The sequence below is a fragment of the Miniopterus natalensis genome, chromosome 11 (assembly GCF_054644295.1).
Source record: "Miniopterus natalensis isolate mMinNat1 chromosome 11, mMinNat1.hap1, whole genome shotgun sequence".
NCBI classification, from domain to species: domain Eukaryota; kingdom Metazoa; phylum Chordata; class Mammalia; order Chiroptera; family Miniopteridae; genus Miniopterus; species Miniopterus natalensis.
Genome location: NC_142091.1, coordinates 67,262,283 through 67,287,707, shown reverse-complemented (window position 1 = coordinate 67,287,707; position 25,425 = coordinate 67,262,283). Strand labels below are relative to the sequence as shown.

The 25,425-nt window shown below is 41.3% G+C and overlaps 1 protein-coding gene across 6 annotated transcripts in view; it reads left to right on the top strand.

Moving 5' to 3' along the window:
* AMBRA1 (autophagy and beclin 1 regulator 1) overlaps positions 1–25,425 on the top strand; it is a 146,865-nt gene that overhangs the window by 81,561 nt on the left and 39,879 nt on the right. For all 6 annotated transcript variants that reach the window (XM_016204043.2, XM_016204042.2, XM_016204045.2 and 3 more), the window contains one exon: positions 24,293–24,403. In XM_016204043.2, the coding sequence (XP_016059529.2) occupies positions 24,293–24,403 (111 nt within the window). The remainder of the gene's footprint in view (positions 1–24,292; positions 24,404–25,425) is intronic.

The window sequence follows — 25,425 nt, the reverse complement described above, 5'->3', positions numbered from 1 at the left end:
AGCCCAGCTCACTGCAGCTGTGTGCCATGCCATCTTGAGCTGTGAAGCTGTGTTCTTTGGGGCTGTCTAGCAAACAAATTCATGATTTTTACTCTTGTGGCTCATAAGCTTAAAAATACTTCTTTCTAAACAATTAAACTGGTCTAGGCTACAAAGGAATAGAAGAAAAGCTGGACAGGAGGTAAAAGGTTGAAATTTCCAGTGGAAACAAGGGTTATTATTCAGGAAGGTAGGGTGTAGTGTGCACATATGCCTATGTGAGGAAAATAAATCACTTATTTTCATACATAAATCTGGCTAGAAAGATGAATTTTCTCCAGAATCTGCCATATTGCCAATGGCTACTTTTGGTAATACTTGCTGATCTTCCCAACAGCAAGATTTTACAAATCTCTATTCTAGTTTCCCGTGGACTAGTAACACAAATGAAAAAACTGATGTGGAAATATCCACAGTCACTCCTGCTTATTAGAGTGAAGTTTTACCTAAGCAAGTAGCTCAGAGACTGTGACAGTTCTATAGCAGCATTTGACATTATCCAGAACACTGCTCCTCATGCTGCACTGGTAAAAACGATTATAGAAAGAAAGATCATGGTAACTCAAGCTTAGATTTGACCATGAACTACTGTTAGATCACATTTGCAAAGTGCAGTGGCTAAGGAATATAGTGCTTCTAATGTGCTAAACAAACAAAACAAACCCAAAACCCAAGAGTTCTTACTGTGTGCCAAGTACTGTTCTAACCATGTCTCACATATTGTTCACTTAATCTTCACAACATTCCAGTGATGTCCTGTTACACATTTTTGCAAATGAGGAAACAGGCATAAGAGATGAAATAATTTGCCCAAGACCACAGCTACTACTTGACAGAATAAGGAACTCAACTCAAGCAGTCTAGCTTTAAACTGGTACTTTTCAAGCAGAACCATCATGGGATGTGGGTGATCCCTTACTGGTAGAAGAGGCTGAAATGTAAACTCTGGCTTTACTTTAAGAAAAGCAAAAATAATTTGTTCAGCTCACAAGACTGCTGCTGGGGAGGGGGCTACAAATTCTCTTATATTCTTGTTGCAGCTTCTTTCCCCTACAAAGAGAGCCCTGTAGAAGAATTACATTCCCAAACAATGAATCCTGAAGAGGTAATTACACTGTTGCCATCCCATTGGGAAGAAGGCTGGGGCGGTGATTACATTCCAAACAAAGCTGTTGGGGTATAATTGCACTGTGCTGTTCTGATCAGTCTGGGAAGACAGGCCTCTGGTCTCCATCCTCATTTGCTTTTTGAGATAGAATCCAAATAGCATGGAATTAATAGGCAAGACCCAGGCACAGGGAAGTCAGCCAAAAGCACCAACAGAACATTAACTGGCTATTGGCATTTTCCTTCTCCTGAAGTTTTCCAGACCTTTAAGTACCAGCAGATTTGAGGGAGAGCCCATTTGAGAAAGTGTATTTAGCTAATGAAGGGTTAGAGACCCTTGCTTATAGGCTGTCCTCCAAAGCCTTCGTTGGTCTTTATGCATAGAGGAGAGGTGGTTGGGTGGCAGTGAAATTTCTCTCTTCCATCAGCAACTTTTGCTTTATCAAAAGATGGGCCCTCCTTCAAATCTTTCCCTAAAACTTCTAGCATATATATATATTTCATGTATGTAGCTTCCAGTCCTGGATCAAAAACGAAGTTCCTCTATGGTTCTATTGAAATAATAAGGCTGACTTTTGTTAAATTTCAGCAATAATCTCTAGATCTGGACTGGAAGAAGAAATAAAATAAAATTGTTTTGTTTTATGGTTCAGAGAGCAGAAAACTGCCAGTGGCCTCATTGAACTAGAGCAGAGAAGGGGAAAGGTCCATGTTATGAGGTTGAAGGTTGCACAGACCCCTCAGAAGTGGTGTAGCCTTAGACATTCTGTCAGTTTTTGCTGCCTCACAAAACATCCACAAATTCAGTGGCTTATAATAGCATTTATTTATTGTTTCTCACAATTCTATGGATCCAATGTACAGTTCATCTGATCTGGGGCAACTTGGCTGCTCTCTGTGTTCAGTTGATGGCTTGCCTGGGTGCGGGTGGTCTTGGTTAGAATAGAAGGCAGAAAAATGGACTGCCAAAGATCTCCACATACTGCTCTCTGGAACCTGTGACTATGTTATTTCATGTGGCAAAAGGAACTTTGTAGGTGTGATTAAGGCTACAGATTTTGAGGCTGGGAGATCATCCCAGTTTATCTGGGTGGACTTTATCTAGGGGCTCAGTCTAATCACATGAGCCCCTAAAAGTGGAAGAGAAAGGCAGAAGGGTCAGTAAAAGAGATGCAATGATAGAAGATGGGAATGGCTCTCATATAATAGCCAACAAGGAATTGTGGACCTCAAACCTACAACTGTAAGCAGCTGAATTCTGCCAGCAACCCAGATAAGCAAGGAAACAGTCTCCCGTAGAGCCTCCAGAAAGGAACACAGCCCTGCTACCATCTTGATTTTTAACTTCTTGAGATCTGTGTTGGACTTCTGTTCTGCGGAACTGAATGCTAGTAAATTTGTTAAGCTACTAAGTTTGTGGTAACTTGTTTTGATAGTCCTAGAAAACTAACACCTATGTTTTCACGCACATACCTGGAGGTTGGCAGGCTGGTTGGCCTTGGTTGGAATGCCTTGTTTCTTTTCTGTTCACCAGGAAGGTAACTTGTGCTTCTCCACAGTGTCTTTGGGTTCCAAAGAGAAAGAAGAGAGGTCAGGCCTCAATGCACAAGCACTTTTTGAGTCTCTGCTTATGTCATAACAAGTAGATTTCTGAGATCAGGGGTAGGTAGCCTGGTTGCTCACTCTAAACAAATTGCTTTTTTTTTTTTTTTTAAAGTACATTTTTATTGATTTCAGAGAGAGAAAGGGAGAGGGAGAGAGAGAAACATCAATGATGAGAGTCATTGATTGGCTGCCTCCTGCACACCCCCTACTGGGATCGAGCCCACACCCAGGCATGTGCCCTGACCAGGAATTGAACTCTGACCTCCTGGTTCATGGGTCGACGCTCAACCACTGAGCCACGCCGCTCAAATTGCTTTTTAAAGTGCCCTTACATGAAAGGAAAGTTTCAGCATACCAAGGGATATAGATGTTTAGATTTGGAACGTTGGGGAAATAGCCTAGATCATTATTTGGATTATTCAGAGATACATGCATTTAGAAATTACATCCAGATAGGAAGCTGGATCCTGGTTTTCTACGCACAGTGTTTCAGAGAAACGACGTTTTCTCTTTTTCTGGGTGTTTTCTGGGATGTAGCCCTCTATTTCTGTGTGCTGAAGAGTAAAAAGATGTGCAAAAGAGCTCTGTGGGTGGTTGGGCCCCCTGGGGCCACAGGTATTTCTATGTAGGAGTAAGACTGACAGAATTAACTGTGCGAGCACTTACTAAATTGGCTGTAAGTGAACCTGTACCCATGGCATCATTTAAAATCCTCAGCTCCTGTAATAGCAGCAACTTGGAAGAAAATTTCCTGAAAGTTAACGCAGGGGGTCTTTGTGGCACGTTGTGATTTCTTATGCCAATGGCTGGAATAAGCTAGAGCTCAGCTCTCCTCAAGCATAGGACTTTGGTTTTTCTTGGCCTGGTTGATAAGATTGGTTAAAAACTATTTTCTGGCCTCCTCTAGGGAATGCCTGGCTTGGACCTCAGGGCACATAGAGACAAGTTTAATACTCACCAGGCATTCTTTTGGGACTTCCCCGGTGTTATTTCTCAGCCATCTCAATGACAGGGGCGCAGGCTCTGCTCTTGAGTCCTGGGTTTTGAGCCTTGCACTGAGCAGTTGTATTTAAACTGTGATAGCCTGTGTGTAAGAAAGATACATACTTACCATTGAAGATTCAGGAAATGACCAAGAGGCACAAAGTGAGCTGCTGCCACAGCTTGAAATGTGTGTGTGGCCATGCTTGCTCCTGGGGAGTGAAGAGAAGGGACCCTCTCAACTGAGTCTGGGATGGGGGAAATGTACTTACCACTCCCAAGGAGGTAGAGCAGTGGTGTCCCTTGGGACAGAAAAATGGCTCCAAGAATGGAAAGGCACAGACTGTTTAATCCAAAGAGGCAGAGAATATCCCCAAATGAAACTAGAGCTTATCTTTTATTGTCTGATAAGAGGTTAGAGTGTGTGGTGATGAGAGTCAACCAGTATCCATCCTTCCTTCTGCATTTGCTCCCTGTCTCCCCTTCCCATCCTCCGTTTATCTGTCATGGGTCAGAGAATTTGAACTTGGTTTTAAGGCAAAATGAATCCAGTTAACATAACAGTGAACTGAGAACTTATAAAAGCCACAAAATGTTTCTTGGTCTAAATATTTTCATCGAATTCTGCTGAAGTGAGGTGACTGCAGGAAAGTGGTAAAATGTTATGTTGGTTATTAGGTAAACAATTAAACTGACAATACCAATGCAAAGCTGAAATAAGTTGTTTCTGAATGCCCAGTTTCTCCAGTCCCATGGTCTAGTTGGAGAGGCTACTGGGACAGCTTAGGAACACCTGCTCTGAAGAAATTTTCAGCTGTTCTAGTCTTTGTCTTACCTGGAAAGAATTTGAAGGTTCTGTGTGATAGAAGCAGCCAGCACCAACCAGTGGTTATCTTGGGAATGTTTAAATATCTCTATCACTGTTACCCAACCCAAGCCATCCCTAAAACTAAACCAGCTTGTTCTGCTGACAGCTTCAAGACCTAACCTGTCCTCACACCTACCAGTTAAACTGCCAACCCTAAGACTCACTTACAGAATTTCTCAAGCTGCCCTTAGGTGGAAGTAACAGAAATTGGCCATAGAATTTGGAGATTGTGGAAGGAAAGGCTGATGGGCTGTTTATTTCCCTCAAGTTCATGTCCCTTTCTACCATTATTACCAGGTACTCCGTGTATTAGTTTCTGTTAGCATGGACTTACTAGCCTTTGTTTTCAGGCACCAAGTGGAGTTGCCTACCTTTTCCTCTGTGTCATTAGTGCCTGTCCTACATGGGAGAGGGACTTTTGTCTGCAAGGCTTATGCAGCTATGGAGAGAGACAGTGCTCTTTTCTGACACCTAAAGAAAAGGTGTTAGAATTTAGAAAGCCTGAAAAAATAATCTTAGTCTTGGTATTTTGCCTGCTTTTTTGCCTTCCTTATTTTGAATGCTGCAACTTTTCTTTTTGAAAGAAAGGAAGGGAAGGGGGGTAGAGAGATAGAAAAAACATTGATTGGCTGCCTCCTGCACAGCCCTCACTGGGGATTGAGCCTGCAACCCAGGCAGGTGCCCTGACCAGGAATTGAACCGGTGACCTCTTGCTTCATGGGTTGACGCTCAATCACTGAGCCACACCAGCCCGGCTGAATGCCACAATTTTCTATTCGATTTCTCTTCAGATCTGAAACCCTAAAGTAAGAGTGAAAAGTATATGGCAAGAAATTATGGGATTCTTATATCAAGAGCCAAGCAATGTTGGTTACAATTTGACAGTTTTACATTTTACAATTTAACATGACTCATGACTTTTGTGTGAGGTGTATAACTGAAACTATCAAAACTGAGAATGGCCTCAGGGGACCTTTCTCTAGGAAAATGTTGGACTCTTGAGTCCTTAGACCTAATTTTGACAAATTTAATTATCCTCAGAGTTCCTCATATTTTTTCCCTTTTTTATTGGGCAATCTGTAGTGGCAGGGGATTTTTTTGTGTGCATATATAGACTCAGTCAGACTGTTGCAAACTAACACAGGTGAGATAAAGGTCCAGTCTGCTTCCTAAAGAAATGCTTGCTTCTCTGTTCCTTCTTCAGCCAAGACCTGCACATTAAACTGTTGAATACTTAGCTCATGTTCTCCTTTGGCTTTGATGTTCTTAAATGTTAAACATTAGGAAATATCAAGGAGTCACTCATAGCTGCTTTCTTGCAAGAAACCAAAGGTTTGAATTCTCTTTTTAATCATGATTAATCCTTTGTATGTCAAATTATACCTAATGTTGGGCCCAGGAGGCTGCCTGCCAGCTAGGTTGACTAGGGTTTAAAGTTATGTGGGTTACTGTTGCACTTTCAGAAGAACCTAAATACTTTTGCTTTTATTTATTTAATGTATTTAATGTTTTGCTGTTGATAAGACTTTTTCCCATTTAAAAATGTGTTCACTTCATCCATCCCACTTTCTCCTCTCATCTCTTCAGTTACTCAGGTTGGCCCTAAGGGAACAGAATAGTCATCCTCCTTGTGCTAGACATCTTTGGACCTCAAGCTGAGCCTTAAAATGTCCGTTTCTCAGCTATACACTGTGTTGCTTGTCTTTCGACTTTCTTGCCTTTTTCTTTTTTTTTCATCTTTCTGGCTTTAAAGTCCATGCCCGGCATCTCCTTGGAAGAAGGTAGATGGAGATTCAGTGTCCTCCCTAAGCCATTACTTTATTTCCCCTTCAGCCTAAACCTGTCTGCCAGCCACAGGAAAAATCTGGAAGGACTAGTCCTTTGTGGCCCCTCTCCCCCCAGTCCAATTGGTAGTACAGCTGCATTACAACGAAGGGCAGAATTTAGGGTGGCAGTTAGGGTCTCTCTTTGTGTTTGAGAAGAGTGTGAGTGCATCTGCCCACGTGGGTCTCACTTGCTCCCATCGCTTGCCTGTTCTTTTGCTCCTTATTCACTGGGAACTGTTTCCTCCAGTGGTTCTAATATTTACTAACTTCATTATGAATTAACTAGGAGAAAGTTCAGACCTGACTGATTTTACTGTAGCATTCGTTGCAATTCAGTTGGATGGTATTAGTCCTATTTTCACGTTTGCATGTAATAAATTCAGTGGAATGTACTTCTGAGTGCCACTGTGTACTTCACAAAGTTCGGGAAATTTTTAATAGAAAAATTAACTTCTATAAGTATCTTCCGAGGTCAATTAATGTTTTCCTACCTTTTCAGTAATTTGAATTATTGTTGTTGTTCTGTGTCCAAAAGTCCTAGACTTCATCTGATCCCTTATCCCTGATCACTGCATCACTGTCACAGTTCCCTCACCAGTAACAGGAAAATCATTAACTTAGTTCTGTTAGAAAGGCTTTACTCAGAGATGACTTATTCTGTCAGAGAAATGTTTTAGAAAAATGCAGGTTACCACTTCTCTAGTTTTCCTTGTGCCTCAACCACACTCAAAGTTTCTTCCAGTCAAATGAGGCATAATACAACTGCCTTTTCCTCAATGAGCTTTTTAGGGGAAGTAGTCTTTCCAGCATGGACCTCCTTGGATGAGGTCAGTTTTCTCTTCCTGGCTTTCAAGAGGCTGTCATTTCTGATGTGATGCAGGAGGATGTCCTTAATGAATGCCTCTGGCACTGCTTGTCACTTGCTTGTTTCCTGGTTATGTTGCATTAAAGTATTAATCGCTAAATTCGAATTGAGCTCTTTCTTCATTGAGAAGGCTGCTTTGCTCTCCCGAAGGCAGGCTGACTTTTCTTGCATAGCTTTTCATGCTGGAATGCCACCAAAGTGTAATCAGTGCGTAAAATGCACTTTTGCTAAAATTGTTAGTGCAATATCAGGTTGACTTTGGAGCTGAGGAAGTCACACACTGTGTTCTAGAGTAGGATACAAGTTGGTAGGAGTAAGAGGTAAGAGGGTGGTGCCAAAGAAAGCTTGTGTTTCCTAAGCATGTGAGAAGTTAGCCTGGCGAGTAGGTGAGTGAACAGTCCACAAGGGAGAACATTGCTGTTCATTGACACAGTACCGAAGGCACCAGCTAGGCACCGTGAGACACTGTCTTTATAACAGTGCCTGCATGTTTATTATTGCTGACTTGACTGTCGTTTTGAGTCTTTTAATCCCTTCAAATATACTTATAAAAAAGCCTAATACCCAAATGTGTATTATGAATACAAAAAGATTGAGAACTACTGATCTTGTGTGTTGGAAGCAAACCAGAAGTTGACAGCCAGGCTGCTGTCATTCGTCTCCTTCAGTAATTCACTGTGTAATTCGAGTGAGTCATTTTATCTCTTTGTCCACTCGACAGGTGAGAATGCTGTGCTTACCTCCATGCTCCTTCCAGGGGTTAAGTAGGAAAAAATAGTAGAGTGGTCTCACCTCCTTGTAGAGGATATTACCTGAAGTCAGAAGGAATAAAAGCAGACATATGCCACCCTGGCTGGTGTTGCTCAGTGGTTAGAGCATCAGCCAGCACACCAAAGGGCCTCAGGTTTGATCCCTGGTCAAGGTGACCTACCTGGGTTGCAGGTTCCATCCCTGGCCCTGAGCTTGGAGGCAGACAGTCGATGTGTCTCTCTCATATTGATGTCCCCCCCCTTTCTCTCTCTCTCCCCCTTCTCTCCTTCCCTCCCTCCCACTCTCTCAAAAAAAAAAAAAAAATCAATGGAAAAAATATCCTCGGGTGAGGATTAACAACAGAAAAAGTAGGTATGTGCCTTAGCACCTAGGTTACTTGCGCTACCTGAGCTACTCCAGACAAGCTGGGGCTGCCACCTTGAGACGTTCCCATGACAGACACACCTCAGTGCTGAGAGGCTCAGCTGGCTGAAAGGGTGCATTCTTGGCTTAATAAAAGGAGTCTCTAAAGAACATCGGAGTTGTGCTAGGAACCCTTGGGACATAAAATAAATACTTCTTAAAGGACTGGAGGCGCTCACAGCCGCAAGAAGGAAGTGGGGCTGGTCCAGGGTTTGTGTATTGTCTTCTCACAGCCTGAGTGTAGCTCGTGAAGTGTCCTTTCACTGTCCCTGGCTAATTATTATTCTGACCTCTTCTCAGTTTTTTAAAGATGCTGTCAACCGAAGATCTTAGACCATTTGCCACTCTTTTATAAAAGTTAATGTGGATGTGAAATAAGACATCAACTCCTGAAATAGAAAGTTATTCTTAACCGCCTTTGGGATATTAAAAGTGCCAATATTCATCTTAAAAAAATAGCTGATAAAGCAAACCTTTATAACTGAATTTATTACTGACTTGGGCAGAGGCTGTACAGCTTAATAGTAAGGGCAGTTGAATTCAAATTTCATCTCTCCTCTTACTAGCTGGTTGACCATGGGAAAGTAAACTTATCTGAGCCTCAGTTTCCTCATCTGTGAAGTAGGGATTCAGTAAAGCTTTTCAGAGACTACCGTATTTAAAATTGCCAAGCACCACTCCTTGCACTTTCTGTTTTTCTTCCCTGTTTTACATTTCTCCTTGGTACTTAACATAATTTAACATACTATGTGGTGAACTCATTTCTTTGTTGTGTTTCTCCTCCCCCAGAATGTAATTGCCGTGAAGGCAGGAATTTTTATCTGTTTTGTTTATTGCCTGGCATGTAGTAGGCACTCAGTAAATTACAACCTTCCTTTAGGAATGACGCACTGGGCTTTTTAAAAATAACTACCAGCACACACTGCTTACTAAACGTTCTTTTCATCTGTGTCACCCATTGTCCTTACAGTGCACAGAATCTTACAGTGCACAGAACCATTCAAGGGAACACTTGTTTGGTCAACATTCCTTCATTCAACAAATGCCTAAGAGCTTCTTAGTACCTTTCACCATCCTATCCCCTGGTGGTACCACAATCATGTTTTCCTAAGTAAACTGAATGTTCTAGTTTGGGGATCAAATTCCTGCTCCTTAATTGATCCAATTTAGGCTATAGAAATTTGTGTTTTGATAAATTCCTGTACTTTTACATTGTTATAACTCAGTGTGTATTTATTGTAGCAGTTCTTAACTGGTGCCTCCCTGCACATACTCTTCACTTCTGAAACACTTGCCAGATTGCTCTTCATAAAACGGTACCAGAAACTTCTAGTAAAGACTACAGAATGACCACATGTGTTTATCTCCATCCTCTCCCAAATCACTTTAAAATGACAGTAAAGGAATTAGAAAAAAGCATATGCTCATTGTGAAAAGGGAATGGGACAAAGAGGGTGACGACTAGCAAGTGATGGAAAGAACATCTCTCCTCCAGAAGAAACAAAATTGTATATGAAAGGATATATAAATTTATTATAGTGTTCCTGTATGCTGTGAGTATATAGCCATAAAACTGTAAGTAATTAACATTATTTAACCTTAAACTGTGGTAAAACTATTTTGGAAGGAAGGGGGAGAAAAGAGGGTCGGAGAAATCATCTCCCATTATAAAAAGCCGGTAGATAATAGCCAAAATTGAAAAATTAGTAACAGTAAAAATGTGACAGTTAATTATCAGAAGAAAAACAGCTAAAAGATTTGAAAAGTAACTGCTTCTGGAGAGCAGAAATCAAGGGAGAGAATGGGGCAGGAGGCTGCTATTTAACTTTATTAGCCTTGTCATACTCTTTAATTTTAAAAATTATGTATATGTAAGACTTTGATTAAAATTAAATTTTAAAAGCTATCCACTTTGTAATTCCCTTAATCCAAAAATGTCAAAGGATTTCTGTTTCCTGCCACACAGATGCCAGATCTTTCTTTTTCAGCCTGATTTTGTATTCTTCTCTAGATGAGCCTTTGCTTCCCACTGAACTGACACTAGCACTTGAACCCTGGATCGCCTTGAGCAGAAGGCTTTCCAATCCTGAAACATTGTCCACTTCTCCTTCCCAAATCCTCGTTCTGCCTTTAAGGCCTAGCTCCTATTTCTTTCCTAAGCTTTCCTGGTCTCCCCTTCCCAAGCCCAGTGACCCCTTCTGAACAACTGTGGCTCTAGTGGTCCAGACCACTCATTGGACACTTACACTGCCTTTTCTTGTTTGTACTGTTTTTGATGTCCTATCCCCCCAACTGGATTATAGGCTCCAACCAACCAACCAAGCAAGAAGGACATCTTATTACCATTTTATATACATCTTTCACAGTGTTATGTTTGATAGATATCTGTTTAATATTGGGTCCTCACTCAGCCATCGAAAAGCTTTCTGTTCTGAGATCACTATTCTAGGCATGTCTCACGACTCTGTACTTTGGTCTAAAAATCTCTATATCTCTGTCAGCCTTACTGGGGTTGGAGGCCAGGGCTTTATCTCTTTGCTGGAGGTACTGTCCTTGGTTGGCACGGTGTTTTTACAAAACAAACATGGACAATCAATTCCTAATCTCCCAAACCCTGTGGGTGTTCTTCAGCATTCAAAAATTTTGTATTATTTGAGAGAAATGCTAATTTATCATTACCATCACCACTTTGGGAGTTTATAAACCTTCTCCCTTTATACTCTGTTGCCTTATGATCCCCTGCACTGCAAAGAGCCAAGAAAACAGCAAATAAACAAAGCCCTCTGCAGTCTCCACTGTTTCTGCACTCTCTAAGAGCAACCACCTGGCTTTAGGTTTGCCCTAGAGAGGCTTCGTCAGTGATACATTCTCACCTACTGAGCTAGAGCCCCAATGTGCTCTGAAATATTTTGGTCATTAGTTCTTAATCTTTTAGAGGACAGTGAATGCTCTGAGAATGTGTGTTAAAAGCTGGATCATTTCCTCAGAAAAAAATGTGTACACATAGCTGTATTAAAGCATACCCAGGATTTTAGTTTTATTCAGGTACAGTAAGGCCAACAGACGAGGAGACAATTACCATTGAAAAGGTAATTTGTTACTTACAGTTCCCAAGAGGAGGGAGACACACCACACAGGACTACATAGGGAAGTATCAGGGTTGCTCCAGAGGCAGAATGAGAGGAGGGGGAAAGCATGAGTTTGCCAAAGCCCTTGTTGGGATTTTCAGGGGAAGAAATGTGTGAGGCAGGGTAGGTCTGATGAGTAAGTTTAGGATTAGATAGTTTGAATCATTTTGGCAGGTTCTGGACTATGGGGTGGTCTCTAATTGTCCATACCTGGCCCTGGGTACTTCAGGGCAGAGGAGATCATTGGCTTGGTGTGTGAATTTGATAAAATGGGGGTATGGGCTCTGGATTGGTTGGTTGTGCACTTGCAGTCAAATTGATTGCTATCCCTAGGAATTAGCTAATTCTGGAAGGGGCAGTCCCTTAGTCCACAAGGGCCCAAGATGTCAAAACACTAAAATACCATAGAAAACAAAACCCACAATTAATACAGTAACATGCACGCACACAATTATATTTGCTATTTCAGTGATTTCTTGGACCTCCTGAGACCATCTGTAGGCCCAAGATTTAAAACCCAGCTTGGGCCCTGGGAGCTCTGCTTCCAAATAGGGTGTATATGAATTTTGTTTACCTCTTCACAAGAAGATCTATAGTTAATTGTCAGTTAAGACGAGAGAATGTAGCAACTGCTTAGTTTTTTATGGTAAAGCTTTATTTCTTTTTTCTTTTGACTTTTTTACTAAGAGCTTATTTGTGGGTATTTTGTGCCAAGAGGGACAAGCCCACATTCCCTAATTGCTGCATCAAGTCTGTCCTCACAGGGCGTCCTGATGACATTTTAAATACATGGAAATATTTGAATGCATGAAAACGTCTGGTGCTGAGTCTCTGCTGCATATTTGCTCTGGCACCTGCTCCTCTCTTCTTGGAGTTTATCCCATTGCCTAATTCTGTACATTGTCTCCAAACCTTTCATTAAACATTGTTGGAAATTTTGCTTTTTAACCTCAGCATCCCCACTTATCTATTGAACAGAAACAGAACCGTCTCTGACTACTAGGCATTTCCTCCAGTGAAAAGCTCCCCATCTTGCCTTTTATGACTTTTCAGAGCATGAAATGGCTGTGCTAATCCTGTTGGCCTCAGGCAAGAGCCTTGCAGGGCAGACAAAGGGGACAGCCTGCTCCCAGCTTGATCCTTCAGTGGCCAGAGGGAGAAACTTTTTAACATTATACCAACGTGAAGTCAAAAGCATAGCCACCCCTGCTTTGTTTTGAATGCATTTAGAAAGGAGGAAAATTTTGGAGTGTTTTTTTAGTATCCTGAGTACTGTACTGGGTAGGTTTCTCCAGGCTGGGTGCTTTCCTAGAGTCTCAGAGATCAAACAAAAAGGGTTTTAGGAATTCTGCAAGTGTCCTTCTGCTGGTTGAGTGGATATTTCCCAAAGCCAAAGATACTTTGGCTCTAAGTTAACCAATTGAGTTGCAACTATGTGCTTTGTGCAAGGTGCTCTTTAGGGCACAGGAACTGAGAGGCACTTGAGTCTCTTAGGGGGTTTAAGATAGTCCTTTCTCTTAAGGGGCTAAGAGTCTAATAGTAAGAATCACACATATTCAAGTAACCTTTGTTTCTGAATTTAATTCAGAGTATTTTATACTCTGTGTGGCAGAGCATCAAGATATTTCATGTAAGGATAAGAAAATTGTGCGTCCTTCCTGTCAAGAACCTATTTATAATGTACTGTGGGGAGTCAGGTTCAGGAAAAGTGTTGAGTGGGAGCAGAGCAAGCATACTTGGCTTGTAGCCTTTGAATTGAACCTCTGATGGACTGAATTTTATACCTGTCCTCAAGTAGAGTGAATTATGTTGGGGAGTGCTGCCTCAACAGGATGGGAGGAGATAGAGCAGAAGGAATATGACAGAATAAGAGAGAGAAACAAAATGCTATGGGGCTTCCAAAGAGGAAGTCTTATCACGTTAGTGAGAGCAGAAAAGACCTCTTAGAAAAAGGAGAGCGACCATGCGGTACCAACTGAAAATTGATGGCTACGTGTGTGTACACAGAGATATAAACACTTGCACTCAGAGCAACCTTTATATACTTAACAGCAGGTAACCTAAAAGATGACAAATGTTTTGTGTTATAAAAATAGCTAATATCGTGTGGGCAGGGATTTCTAATTCAGAAAAGCTTCCAAGAGGAGGTGGGATTTTATTAGGTTTAAAGACAAGAAAGGCTAATCCGTAATGTTGTCTAGCTTTCAGGTGCATCCTTTAGCAGTGTCTCAGTATAGGGCTTGTTAATAATGTTTTCCCATTTCGTGCCTCGTAGTAATGTTTGAACAGTGGATTTTAATTAGAAACTATTTCAAGTTAGCTATCTTCATGTGACAAGTATTGTTCATCTAGAGTCCCACAGCATATGTATGGCTCTGGGGACTACTCAGATTTCAGAGCAATTTTTGTTTTGAAACAGACCCATTCGCCATGCTCTTTCCCACTTATTTGTGCTCCATACTTTGCACTAATTGGTACCTATATTTTAGAACAAAGGTCTGGAATCCTTTTTTCTACATCGGGATCTAGGGGAACAGACTGGCTGGGCCAGTAGGGCAGAATCTGCCTTATAGGATCTAATTACTAAGATTTTTGTCAGACCCACTTTTAGCAGAATCAGGATGCAGTTTTTACAAAATTCCCAACCATCTTTCTATAAGCAACAGCCAACACATGCATTAGGAATTGCTAATCTTTTTACCTTACTCAAAAGTCCATAGTCTCTTTACAGAAACCAAGCCAGCTGGATGCTTTATCTCAATGTTGTAATCACAAGTCCCAAAATTTACAGTATTTCCCTTGGACCTACTTGTGGAACATGCATAAGATCATTGATCTTACAGATGTTTCCTTCATTCCAACGCCTGAATGTGAAGTTGGTAGTCAAGACCAAGTGCTCTATAGTCCACTTTCTGATCTGATTTCACCTTTGACCTCCAAGCCCACAGGGCATCTTTGTTAGCTCTGAGAGCTTAGCCTTTCTGTCCCTGGGTAAACAGTAATGTGCCAGTGATCACAGTGAAGTGACATCATGCTCTCCTTGGAGCTCCAAAGTCTCCTCTAAACTGAGTGAGCCAGGCTGTGGATTAGAGAATATCATGGGCGGGGGGGCAGGGGAGGGGGAGTTCTGGACCTTCCCCTCTGGGAGCAGGTCTGGCCTCTTTCTTATATTTTGGCCTGACTCAGCCCAGTAATGTTGTACCCTTACAAACTGGGCCTCCTAATGAGAATGTAGGCTCATAGAGCAATAATTCACGTGTAGGTGGCCTGTAAGGAAAGTTTTAACAAAAGACTTGGTTAAGAAGCTGATTTATTTTCTTGCTTTAACTCTCTTGTCATGTGCTGAGTGGGGGCGGAAGAGGAGAGGAGGGTGGGGAATGGTGCTGCTGAAAGCATTTATCTTCATTTCTGCCATCTCCCAGTGTTTATTACCCGGTGATCGACAGATGAGGAAAGCTGCCAGTCAAACCCACGTTCAGCACATTTCCATTTCCCTTCTTTGCAGATTTTAGGCTTTTGAAATCTGCATCTTTGCAGCAATAAAGGTCGTTTCCCTCCTGCTGCTGCCAAGCCCAAGACCCTCTGGTCCAATTCCACTCATTTGTGCTTCTACCAAACAATAAAAGCTGCAGGAGTCTCAGCAATTTAAGACAAGTGATTGGTGAGAGCTGTTCAGTGTTTGAGTCAGTCAGTCACTCTCTATCTTTCTCTCTCACCTCTTTCTCCCTCAGTCCTTTCCCCCGCCTTCCCTCCTCTCTCTGCCCATCCTTGTGCTGCTGAGGCACCCCCTCTAGCAGCTCCATTGTGCAACAGTGAGAGGATAACCGCTTCCCTGACTGCTTTCCTGGCTTCACTCAGGGACCTCCTGCCTAAGCCAGTGTCCTCCCAGCGACAGGGGTTGCTGGGACCTAAATATAGGAAATGGCAGGTTGTGGGGGATGTGGAAGTGGAGGTAGAGTAATTCTTAATACTCGTATCCACCTGCATGTCTTCTGTCAGAGGTAGAGGCTTTAAGGAAATGCCCGCCTGGTGAGAGTGAGCTCTGGGTTTTTTGGTTTTGTTTTGGGGTTGTTGGGTTTTTCCCCCATTTCTCATAAAGGCTGTAGGTTTTGGAATGCTGATCCTAATAATTTATCAGTAGCATGTGTTCTTGTGAGCTTATTTGTTTTTGTCTTAAATAATGTTTGTGGAAGGAAGAAAGGTAATGATATTCATTTCTTTGAAAATACCTGTTCTGCTTTCATAATTACTTGTCCCAATTACATCCTTAGTGTAAGTGTAAGTAATTGCTTCATTAGGATGTATAGATTGAAAAGGGGCAGGTCTACAGAATGGTGAGGAAAATGGACCTCAGCTTCTTCATCTACCCACACAGGAGCATTTTAGCTTGCCTTCAGAGAGCTAGGAGGTGCCAGTTGTCCTGCCAACAGCCAAGATTAATCCTGGGCTTTAATGTGATGGGAGGAAGGGGTGAGGACCCAGTGAAGAGCAGTTTACTTCCTTTTCTGTAGGGTGCTAATACATCGCTGAACTCTGGACGATACTGTTACTTTCAAGGCACTGTGATAGAGTCATTGGCGATCCTCGAATTAGGAAACGGAGTAGTCTTATGGCAGCTCGATCACCTTTGGACTTTCTGAAGCTCTCTAGGTCTAATGGCATGAACCCTATGCTCTGTTTAACCCCTTTGAATGGCTTATTAAAGGAAAGTGGCCATGACAGGCCTAGAGGTTACATTCTCCCATCACATCTAACTACTTCCTGTAGATTGGACTATTACTCTGACTTCACACCATGCCTGTGAATGATTGTGTGCATGCTATCTAGTTGTGATTTCAGGGCATGTTAAAAACTAATACCAATACTGCATGCTTCCACTAATAGGAGGTATCTAAAGTAGTCAAATTTATAGAAAGTGGAAGTAGAATTGTTACCAGGCCTGCGGGGAGGGAATAGTATTGTTTAATAGGTATAGAGTTTCGGACTTGCAAGAATGAAAAAATTCTGGGGCTCTATTTCACAACAATGCGAATATACATAACTATTGAACTGTACACTTAAAATGGTTAGGATGGTAAGTTTATGTTCTGTGTTTCTTACCACAATATTTTTAAAAGTTATTACCAGATTCTTTGTACTACTTACTTTGGATAGGAAGGCCATATCTCCTCTTGGCCTATTACAAAGCTACTCTGCTGTGGCTACATAATCCTGGTTTGAAATGTTGTTTTGAGAATATTTTTGATGAGCAATATTCCGTGGCTATTTCTTTTTCCTTCCTTGCACACTCTCTGTATTCCAGGCCTTACTGATTTCCTTCTTGAGTTCAGAGGATCATTTGTTGTTTTGTTGGCCTCATCCAGTGCTTTTGACCTCAGCAGTCTATTTCTTGGGTCTGCCCCTAAAGTTCATGATTTGTGTGTGGACTGATGCTACCCGTGTTCTTAGGAGCAGGAGCTTTGGAGCCTTTAGGAGTTTACTGGACAGTAAAATTATGTTGATTTAGGGGCTCAATTCCTGCTAAGAGAATGTCCCTGACATCTATATCTACAAAATATTTACCCTTTAATTTATGTTAAATAAATTTCAAACGAATGTTGTATAGTGATTGACACCAGTTTAAGGGACCAGTTAGAACAGTTATTAAACAGCCTAAATCTGATAGACAGATCACACACTTTACTCAGAACATTTCCTATGTCAGAATTATAGACACCCACATGATTCCTGTTGGGGATTTTATTTTTGTATTTTTACAGAAAATGATGTCCTCTAATACTCTTATTTTTTATTTTAGCCTCAGGAAAAAGTGAAGACTCGGTTTCAGCTATAAGTAATATATTTAGAATTGGTCTCTGATAACCTACTTTTTCTTTCAAAAGGAAATAATTCTGTTTCTCTTAGACACTTTTATGATTTCTGGGTTACGTGCAGTATATTTTCCATAAATAAAAAACATTATCTTATTCTCGTGAACCTGTGGTTCAGTTATAAACACAATGGAACATCACTCAGCTATAAAAAGGAATGAAGTACTGATACATGCTATGACATAGATGAATTTGGCAAACACTCTGCTAAATGAAAGAAGCCAAACACAAACAGCCACCTGTTGTATGATTGCATTTATATGAATTGTTTAGGAGAGGCAAAACTGTAGACAGAAACTCTACTAGTAGTTGCCTAGGGCTAGGGAGGGAGTGGGGCAGAGTAGAAGGGAATGACTGCTACTGGGTAAAGGCATGGAGGGAATGGGGTGATGAAAATATCCTGAAATTAAATAGTAGCAGTGGTTGTTGCGAAACTGATTTTGATAATGGTTGCACAACTGTATGAATATACTAAAAACCCTTCAATTGTATACTTTAAGTAGGTGAATTGTATAATATGTCAATTATATATAAATAAAGATGTTATTTTTAAACAAACAAACAGTAGTTTGGTCATTGTCCTCAGTGTCAAAACCATACATGGGAACTGAGAGAAACTTATATCATTGGAGGAAGTCTTGTTATCTGCCATCGGATTCTTTCCAGGCCCCCAGGCTATAGAATAATTGGCCATGCCCTTCGATGAAACTTTTAAAATGGTGGTAAGGTGAAAAGGTGTTTAGTTAACCCCCTTCTTAGAACAAATATAAAGACTGTATTTGAATGAAGCTTTCTGGAAAGAAGAGTAAGTGTTCTTCCTAGGATGCCATTCCATATATCCTTAGAGAGGAAGAATGCTTTTTACGTCCAGATAATCCTGTGTTGTATTGCTCTAAGAAGAATTATTTTTCATAGACAGAAACCGATTTGTTATAAAGAGCTCAAACAATCTATAAGAAAAGACTTAAAATAACTGAACATAAAAATGCACATAAGATGTGGGTAGGCAGTGCATGCTGAAAGAAATAGTGAGCCAGTAAACAAATAAAAAGATGCTCACCAGTACAGTACTCTAAATTATTAAAGAAATGCAAAAGGATACCAAATGTGGGATTGCCATTTTTTACTTCACAAATTGACCCAAATTTACACTGACTAGTATTTTTTAATAATAGCCTTATTGAGATATAACTCACATACCATATAGTTCACCCATTTAAAGAATACAATTCAGTGGTTTTTAGTATATTCACAGAGTTGTGCAACCATTGCCACTATCTCTATGTTTCAGAATATTTTTATCACCCGCTAAAAAACCCCATATCCATTAGCATTTACTTCCCCCATCACTTCCCCTTCACTTTCCAGCCCCAGGCAACCACTGATCTACTTTTTGTCTCTATAGCTTTGCCTATTCTAGACATTTCATGTAAATGGAATCATACATTATGTAGTCTTTTGTGACTGGCTTTCTAAGAAGAAATTTGAAAAGTTCAGTTGTTCAGTTGTATCTACCCTGGGGTTTCTAGTTTCAGTTCTACTGACCAGTTAGCAAGCTAGTTCTTGACTTTATATTACAACCAAGCAGAAAGATAGTAATTGTGTTTCGAGGGTGGTGAGTGGTCGTGCCCCCAGCACATTCTTGTTCTATCTTCCCAGCAGCAGCACAGTCAGAGATGCCCGTTCTGAATTAGGCAGCTTCAAACTGAACAGTTTTATAGGACCGAAATATAATTTGTTTCCTTCTTTGTAACTTGCCCTTTTTTACCCTCCTGAATTAGCTTTTCTGATAGATTTGCTAATGACTCCCATTGTTCCATATTTTCACTGTACTGTTGAATCATACTCTTTATTTCCCTGCTCCTAGAACAGATCTTGGAGAGAGGCGGAAAAAAAAAAGTATTTTGGAAAAACGACTCTTAATTCTCCTTTCCAAGCGACAGAAGAGAGGAGTCTGAGAGAGAAGCAGAGGCAGAGAAATGCATGCAGGCTTGGTAGAGCTCACCTACCATGTGACTGTCATGAATAAGATTTTATCCCTAGATACAATCCTGAGGCTTCTGGCCTACAGCTTGAAGACTGGACTCAGAAAATGAGACGCGGCAGCTTGGTTTTTGTTGTTCTCTGATAGTTGGCCAGGATCACTGGATTTAAGTGTCCTTCGCCCCTTGTTTTGTCTCTTGTCAGAATAATCCTTATTCACTCTTTTGCTCTGAAGGTCCAGGAAAAGAACTCCGATTGTATGGTGGAAGGTGAGCTGCCATGACTAATAGTATCCTTAGGGACAGCTGCTGTTTCCTAGAACATGAATGACAGACTTGGGCTCTCTCCTCTCTCTCTTCCTCCCTCCCTCCCCTTCCTCCGCCTCCCCCTCCCCCTCCCCCTCTCTCCCCCTCCCCCTCTCTCCCCCTCCCCCTCTCTCCCCCTCCCCCTCTCCCTCTCTCCCCCTCTCTCCCCCTCCCCCTCCCCCTCTCTCCCCCTCCCCCTCTCTCCCCCTCCCCCTCCCCCTCTCTCCCATCCCTCCCCCTCCCCCTCTCCCCTGTCCCTCCCCCTCCCCCTCCCCCCCCTCCCTCTCCCTCTCCCCCTCCCCTACCCCTACTCCTACCCCTATCCCTACCATCTCTCTCAAGTTAATAGACTTTTTTTTAGAGCAGTCTTAGGTTTACAGAAAATTTGAGTGGAAAGTACAGAGAATGCCTATATACCTCCTCCCCCTACACACACCCATAGCCTCTCATGCCATCAGCATCCTACACCAGAGTGCTACATATGTTACAGTCCATGAACGTTGGCATGTCATTATTACCCAAAGTCCATAGATTACATTAGGGTTCACTCTTAGTGTAAGTTCTGTGGGTTTTAGCAAATGTATGGTGACATTTATTCACTGTTATAGTATTATACAAAATAGTTTAACAACCCCCCAAGATTTCCTTGTGTTCCACCTATACGTCCCTCCTCCCCACCTCCCAAACCCCTGGCAACCACTCATCTTTTTACTGTGTCCATAGTTTTGACTTTTCCAGAATGTTATATAGTTAGAATTTTACAATATGTAGCTTTTTGCTTCTTTCACTTAGCAGTATGATTTTAAATTTCCTGCATGTCCTGTCAGGGCACATACAAGAAGCTACCAATGAATGCATAAATAAGTGGAACAATAAATCTATGTCTGCCTCTGTCTCTCTCTGTCTCTGTCTCTCTTCCTTCCTCTCTCTAAGCATGCCCTTGAGTGAGGATTTAAAAAATTAAGTACTTCTTTCTCTTGGTGTTGGCACATTATTTGGGCCAGTCTCTTACAAAAGGACCTCTATGAGCTGTTGATTATAGAGCTGTACCCACAGAGGAAAAGCATACAGAAATTGGAGTAAGTTATCAAAATAGGAAACTTATCAAAGGAAACTTATCTGGTTTCTTTATCTGTAAGGAAAGGCCAGGGATGTTGCTAAACATCCTACAGTGCACAAGACCCACCCTACCCTGTAAGCAAAGAATTATCTGGCCAAAATATCAACAGTGAAGGTTGAGAAACCCGGAGTCTAGCTTGTTCCATTCTGTTGTTACTCAGAAGACCTTGTGGCCTCAGAAATCTCTCAGGATTTGGTTTTTGAGGCTAAGTGCCTCCTATATAAATACTTTGTAACTCATTCCATTAATTCATTCTGGCACATGTCCTATACCTTCACCTTAGTGGCCAGAGGCACTAAATGGTTGGGTTTTTTAATATGGTGATACTTTTTCTTCCTGATGTTTCCAAGAGACAGGCTTGGTTGGCCTGCAGTTCTTGCAGAAGAGAACCTGGTGACAATAATCTGTTGCTGGCATCTTTAGCTCTCTAATCTATGTTTACATGGCACTGAAAACTGACTCTCCCTGGTGCCAGGCTTCCTTTCTTCTCAGCACTCTGGCACTGTTGGCAGAGAACTCCTCCCTAGCCTCTTCTGCACATGTTTATTTTATTGCACAGCTGTTCTCCAGAAGACATTTCTTGAGGCGTGCACAGGGTGCTTCTAGATCGCTGGATTGGAGCCTTAATCATTTGTGTTCCCAGTTGTAGATCCACAGCACTCGTCAAGCATCTGGTATTTTCTGTAACCCTTTTCCTGTTTGTAGCTCTCATCTTCTCCCTCATATTTTAAGCTCCTAAAATATGGGGTTTATTTCTTCAGTTTATTTTCTACCTTCTTTTAGCAACTAGCATTTTATTCATCATATTCTGAGAAAATCAACTTACCTTCTTCCATTTGGGTTATATGCTTTTCTTTGAGAAGTTGGAGGAAATGATAAGGAACTAAGTAATTTGAGAGAGACTAGTGGTCAAAGGAAGATGTCAACCATCTAGATAAGCAAGCCAGGGCAGCAATTCATAAGCTCAGTGGAATTGAGCCTGGGTCAAAATGAAACTGAGTAACTCTGCCCTGGGAAGTGGTAGACCTTAGAATTAAATGGTTTTCATTATCAAAGAGGCCTATAAAAATCAAGAAAGTTCCTGTTTAAGAAAGTCCTATAGGAACCTTAACCTCCTTGTGACCCAAGAGTTTAGCAAAAGTTTCCAATCAGGTGTAATTATTATAGAATTTTCTGTAAAGGTTAAAAGGAAGAGCATATAGCCCTGGCTGGGTAGTTCAGTTGGTTAGAGCATCGTCCAAGGTTGCTGGTTTGATCGCAGGTCAGGGCACACTCAAGAAACAACTGGTGAATGCATAAATAAGTGGGACAACAAAGCAATGTTTCTCTTTCTCTTTCCCTTCTCTCTCTCTAAAAATGAAGTATAAGAAAATGTATATATATTAAAAAAAAAAAGGAAGGGCATATATATATTTGCCTCATTTGAGTGATGTGCCACAGGACTTCAGTAGGGGTTTGAGATCATGGACTCATTGACAGCACCCCCAAATGCTGTCTTCCTCAGGCTTTAGGGAGATCATGACTATTTGGGTCTTTGTCTTTGAATCTGTAAGATTTTAAATATGTTGTTTCGGGGGTATTGTTTTCTCTAGAACAGTATTCCCTTTTAAGGAGCCTTTTTAGACATTTTTTCCCGCCTAATCATCTCTACTGTCATGAAAGTTTAGTATCACGGATATGCTGTATATCTGTTTACCTGTTTACATGCTGCACTACTTAAGAGGGGAACTAGTGATTGTACTAAGACCACCCCCCCATGAGCTAGTTTTCACCCCCAGGACAGCAATATTGCCCATGTTGAGAATACATAATCTAGAAGTGTCATCATCTTGGATAGGAGCTGTTACAGTATTTATGCCTTTCTCTACAATGGAAACTGGGGCGAGGGCAATCGGTAAACTACTATTGAAAAGTCTTCTCACGCAGTCCCCTGCAGCAACTAGAGAAGAGTAGAAAGACTACCCTTCTCATATTTCATGGTTTATAGAAGATGTTTTCTCTCTGAACAATCTTTTGATCATTTGAGGAAAGAATTGGAAAACGCCAGGAGTACAGCACAATAAATGCAGTTCTCTAAAAGTTTAAAAAAACAAAACCGATTGCAGGGCCCTTTTGCAGTGATATGCAGAGGAAGACAGGGATTCTGGCGAATGTAGGTATAAAATTGCCCACTGTCCTGAGACTAGTGAGCTCTGGCAAGCTCGGTTTCTCAAATAGGAGTCGATTTGCAGCAGAGCACCGTTTAGGTTGTCTAGCATACACGGCTGCTCTTCCAAGAGGGTTTGGCTCTGTCTGATCAGAAGGGTGGTTGTGTATGAAAAAGAAATGCACCTTAGGAGGAGGAGGAGGAAATGACATGTTCATCTAAATGAAATACAACTGCAAATTAAAGTGTCACCCTGATAAAAAAAATCCATTTTTCATTTAATTAGTTACCAAGGAAAATTGTCATACAGAAGTGTATATCTCGGTAAGTTAAACCGTGAGATGTTACAAGTGAATCTGGATTCAAGGAAGTTCTCACAGGGTGGGGAAGAGTTATAAAAAATTGTCTTAGTAAAAATATTATGATGCTGAAAAACTAGGCTTATAAATTTATATTGTGTTACATGCCAGGAATCCAGAAGAAGTTAACAAATATCACATTTGTTTTTTATTGTCTCTGGCTATCCAGTCAGCTGTATGGTGGCTGCCTTTTCCCTGGAGGAAGCCTCCTTTTGAGATGTTTTATTAGGAAGAAGGTCATACACTAAGGAGGAGTTGCTTTCTCCCAAAGAGCGCTGCTTGTTACAAAGACATCCCAGGACCAAAATGCTTTCTCTTTTAATGGTGTCCTCTCTTTTTTTCACATTTTGTTTCTCACAGTTTTATGAAAATTCATCTGCCTCTTTAGATTGTGAACTTACCAGACAAGATATATACAATATCTGCAACATTGTTGGCACTAAGTAAATGTTGATTAATAATAGGAGGGGGCTGCCCTGGCCTGTGTGGCTCAGTTGGGTGAGCATCATCCTATGCACCGAAAGGTTGCCAGTTCAATTCCTGGTCAGAGCACATGCCCAGGTTGTGGGTTTAATCTCTGGTTGAGGTGATTGCAGAAGGCAACTGATTGATGTTTCCCTCTCACATCAATGTTTCTCTCTCCCTTCTTTTCTCTCTAAAAAAATCAATTTAAAAAAACATTAAATAGTAGGAGAGGCTGATGAATGGGATTATATTTCCACATATAATTGTTCTTGAGAAACATGTCTGGTTTCTCTTGAGGTTGGGACTTGACAGATGGGACTCGCCAGCTTTCTTCGGCGCTAGTATGGTTCTTCCTCTTCCCTCTCCCCTACTAATCCCAGTATTGATTTATGTTCTCAGTGGAAACTTGTAGATAAGTACTATAATGGGCTCTCTTTGTCTTCTCTCACCAGGGGCAGTGATTGGCGATGGACAGTCTGCTGTGGCCAGTAACATTGCCAATACTACCTACCGGCTCCAGTGGTGGGACTTCACTAAATTTGACCTCCCAGAAATCAGTAATGGTAAGCCAAGGTAGAACTTGGGGTACTGAGGGACGGAGTATCTCTTACTGGTGAGCCAGAACTCAGAAACCCATGTAGCACTGGACTTTCCATCATCTCAGTGAGAAGCTCATTGCCATATGCCATTTCTGCAACTCTCAGTTAAGCAATTCAGCAAAAGTATAGAGCAACGAACAGTGCTAAGTACGGTATTAGGAACAATGCTAAAGTGGACACAGAGATGAAGATGTCTGTGTCCTGAGAAGTTTACTGATGAGTAGTTCATTCTAAGCCTAAAAGTTTAGTTGGAACCGAGAGAGAAGAGAGTGTAGGAACCGAGAGCTGACCTTGTGACCCTAGAGGAAAGACTGTAGTGATGCTAAACTCATTTATTAATCCAGATCCAAATGGAATGGAGTTGAGTGTCATGATTGATACGTTTATATGTTTATAAATATGTCTGTCTGACAGTTCAGTTTTCCATTCTCTATGGAAGTCTGCAATCCCATGTCCCAGTTGTTCGATTGGAACTACAACATTTCAGACATCTCATTTCACTTTCTGTGTAATGAAGGACTCTCTCTGACACATTCCTGAGAAGTGGCAGTTCAGGCTCTACTTAAATACTTTTTTTACATTCAGTATTATTCTGTATTAGCTTTAGGTGTACAGCATAGTGGTTAGACAATCTTATACTTTATAAGGTGGCCCCCCTGATATTTCAAGTACCCACATGGCACCATACATAGTTATTACAATATTATTGACTGTATTCCCTATGTTGTACTTTACATCTCCATGACTTTTTTGTAACTACCAATTTTTAGTTCTCAATCCTTTCACCTTTTAACCCAGCCCTCCAACTCTCCCTCCCCGCTGGTAACCATCAGTTTGTTGTCTGTATCTGTGAGTCTGTTTCTATTTTGTTTGTTCATTTATTTTGCTCTTTAGGTTCCACATATAAGTGAAATCATGTATTTGTCTTTCTCTGTCTGACTTATTTCACTTAGCATAATACCCTTTATGTCCATACATGCTATCGC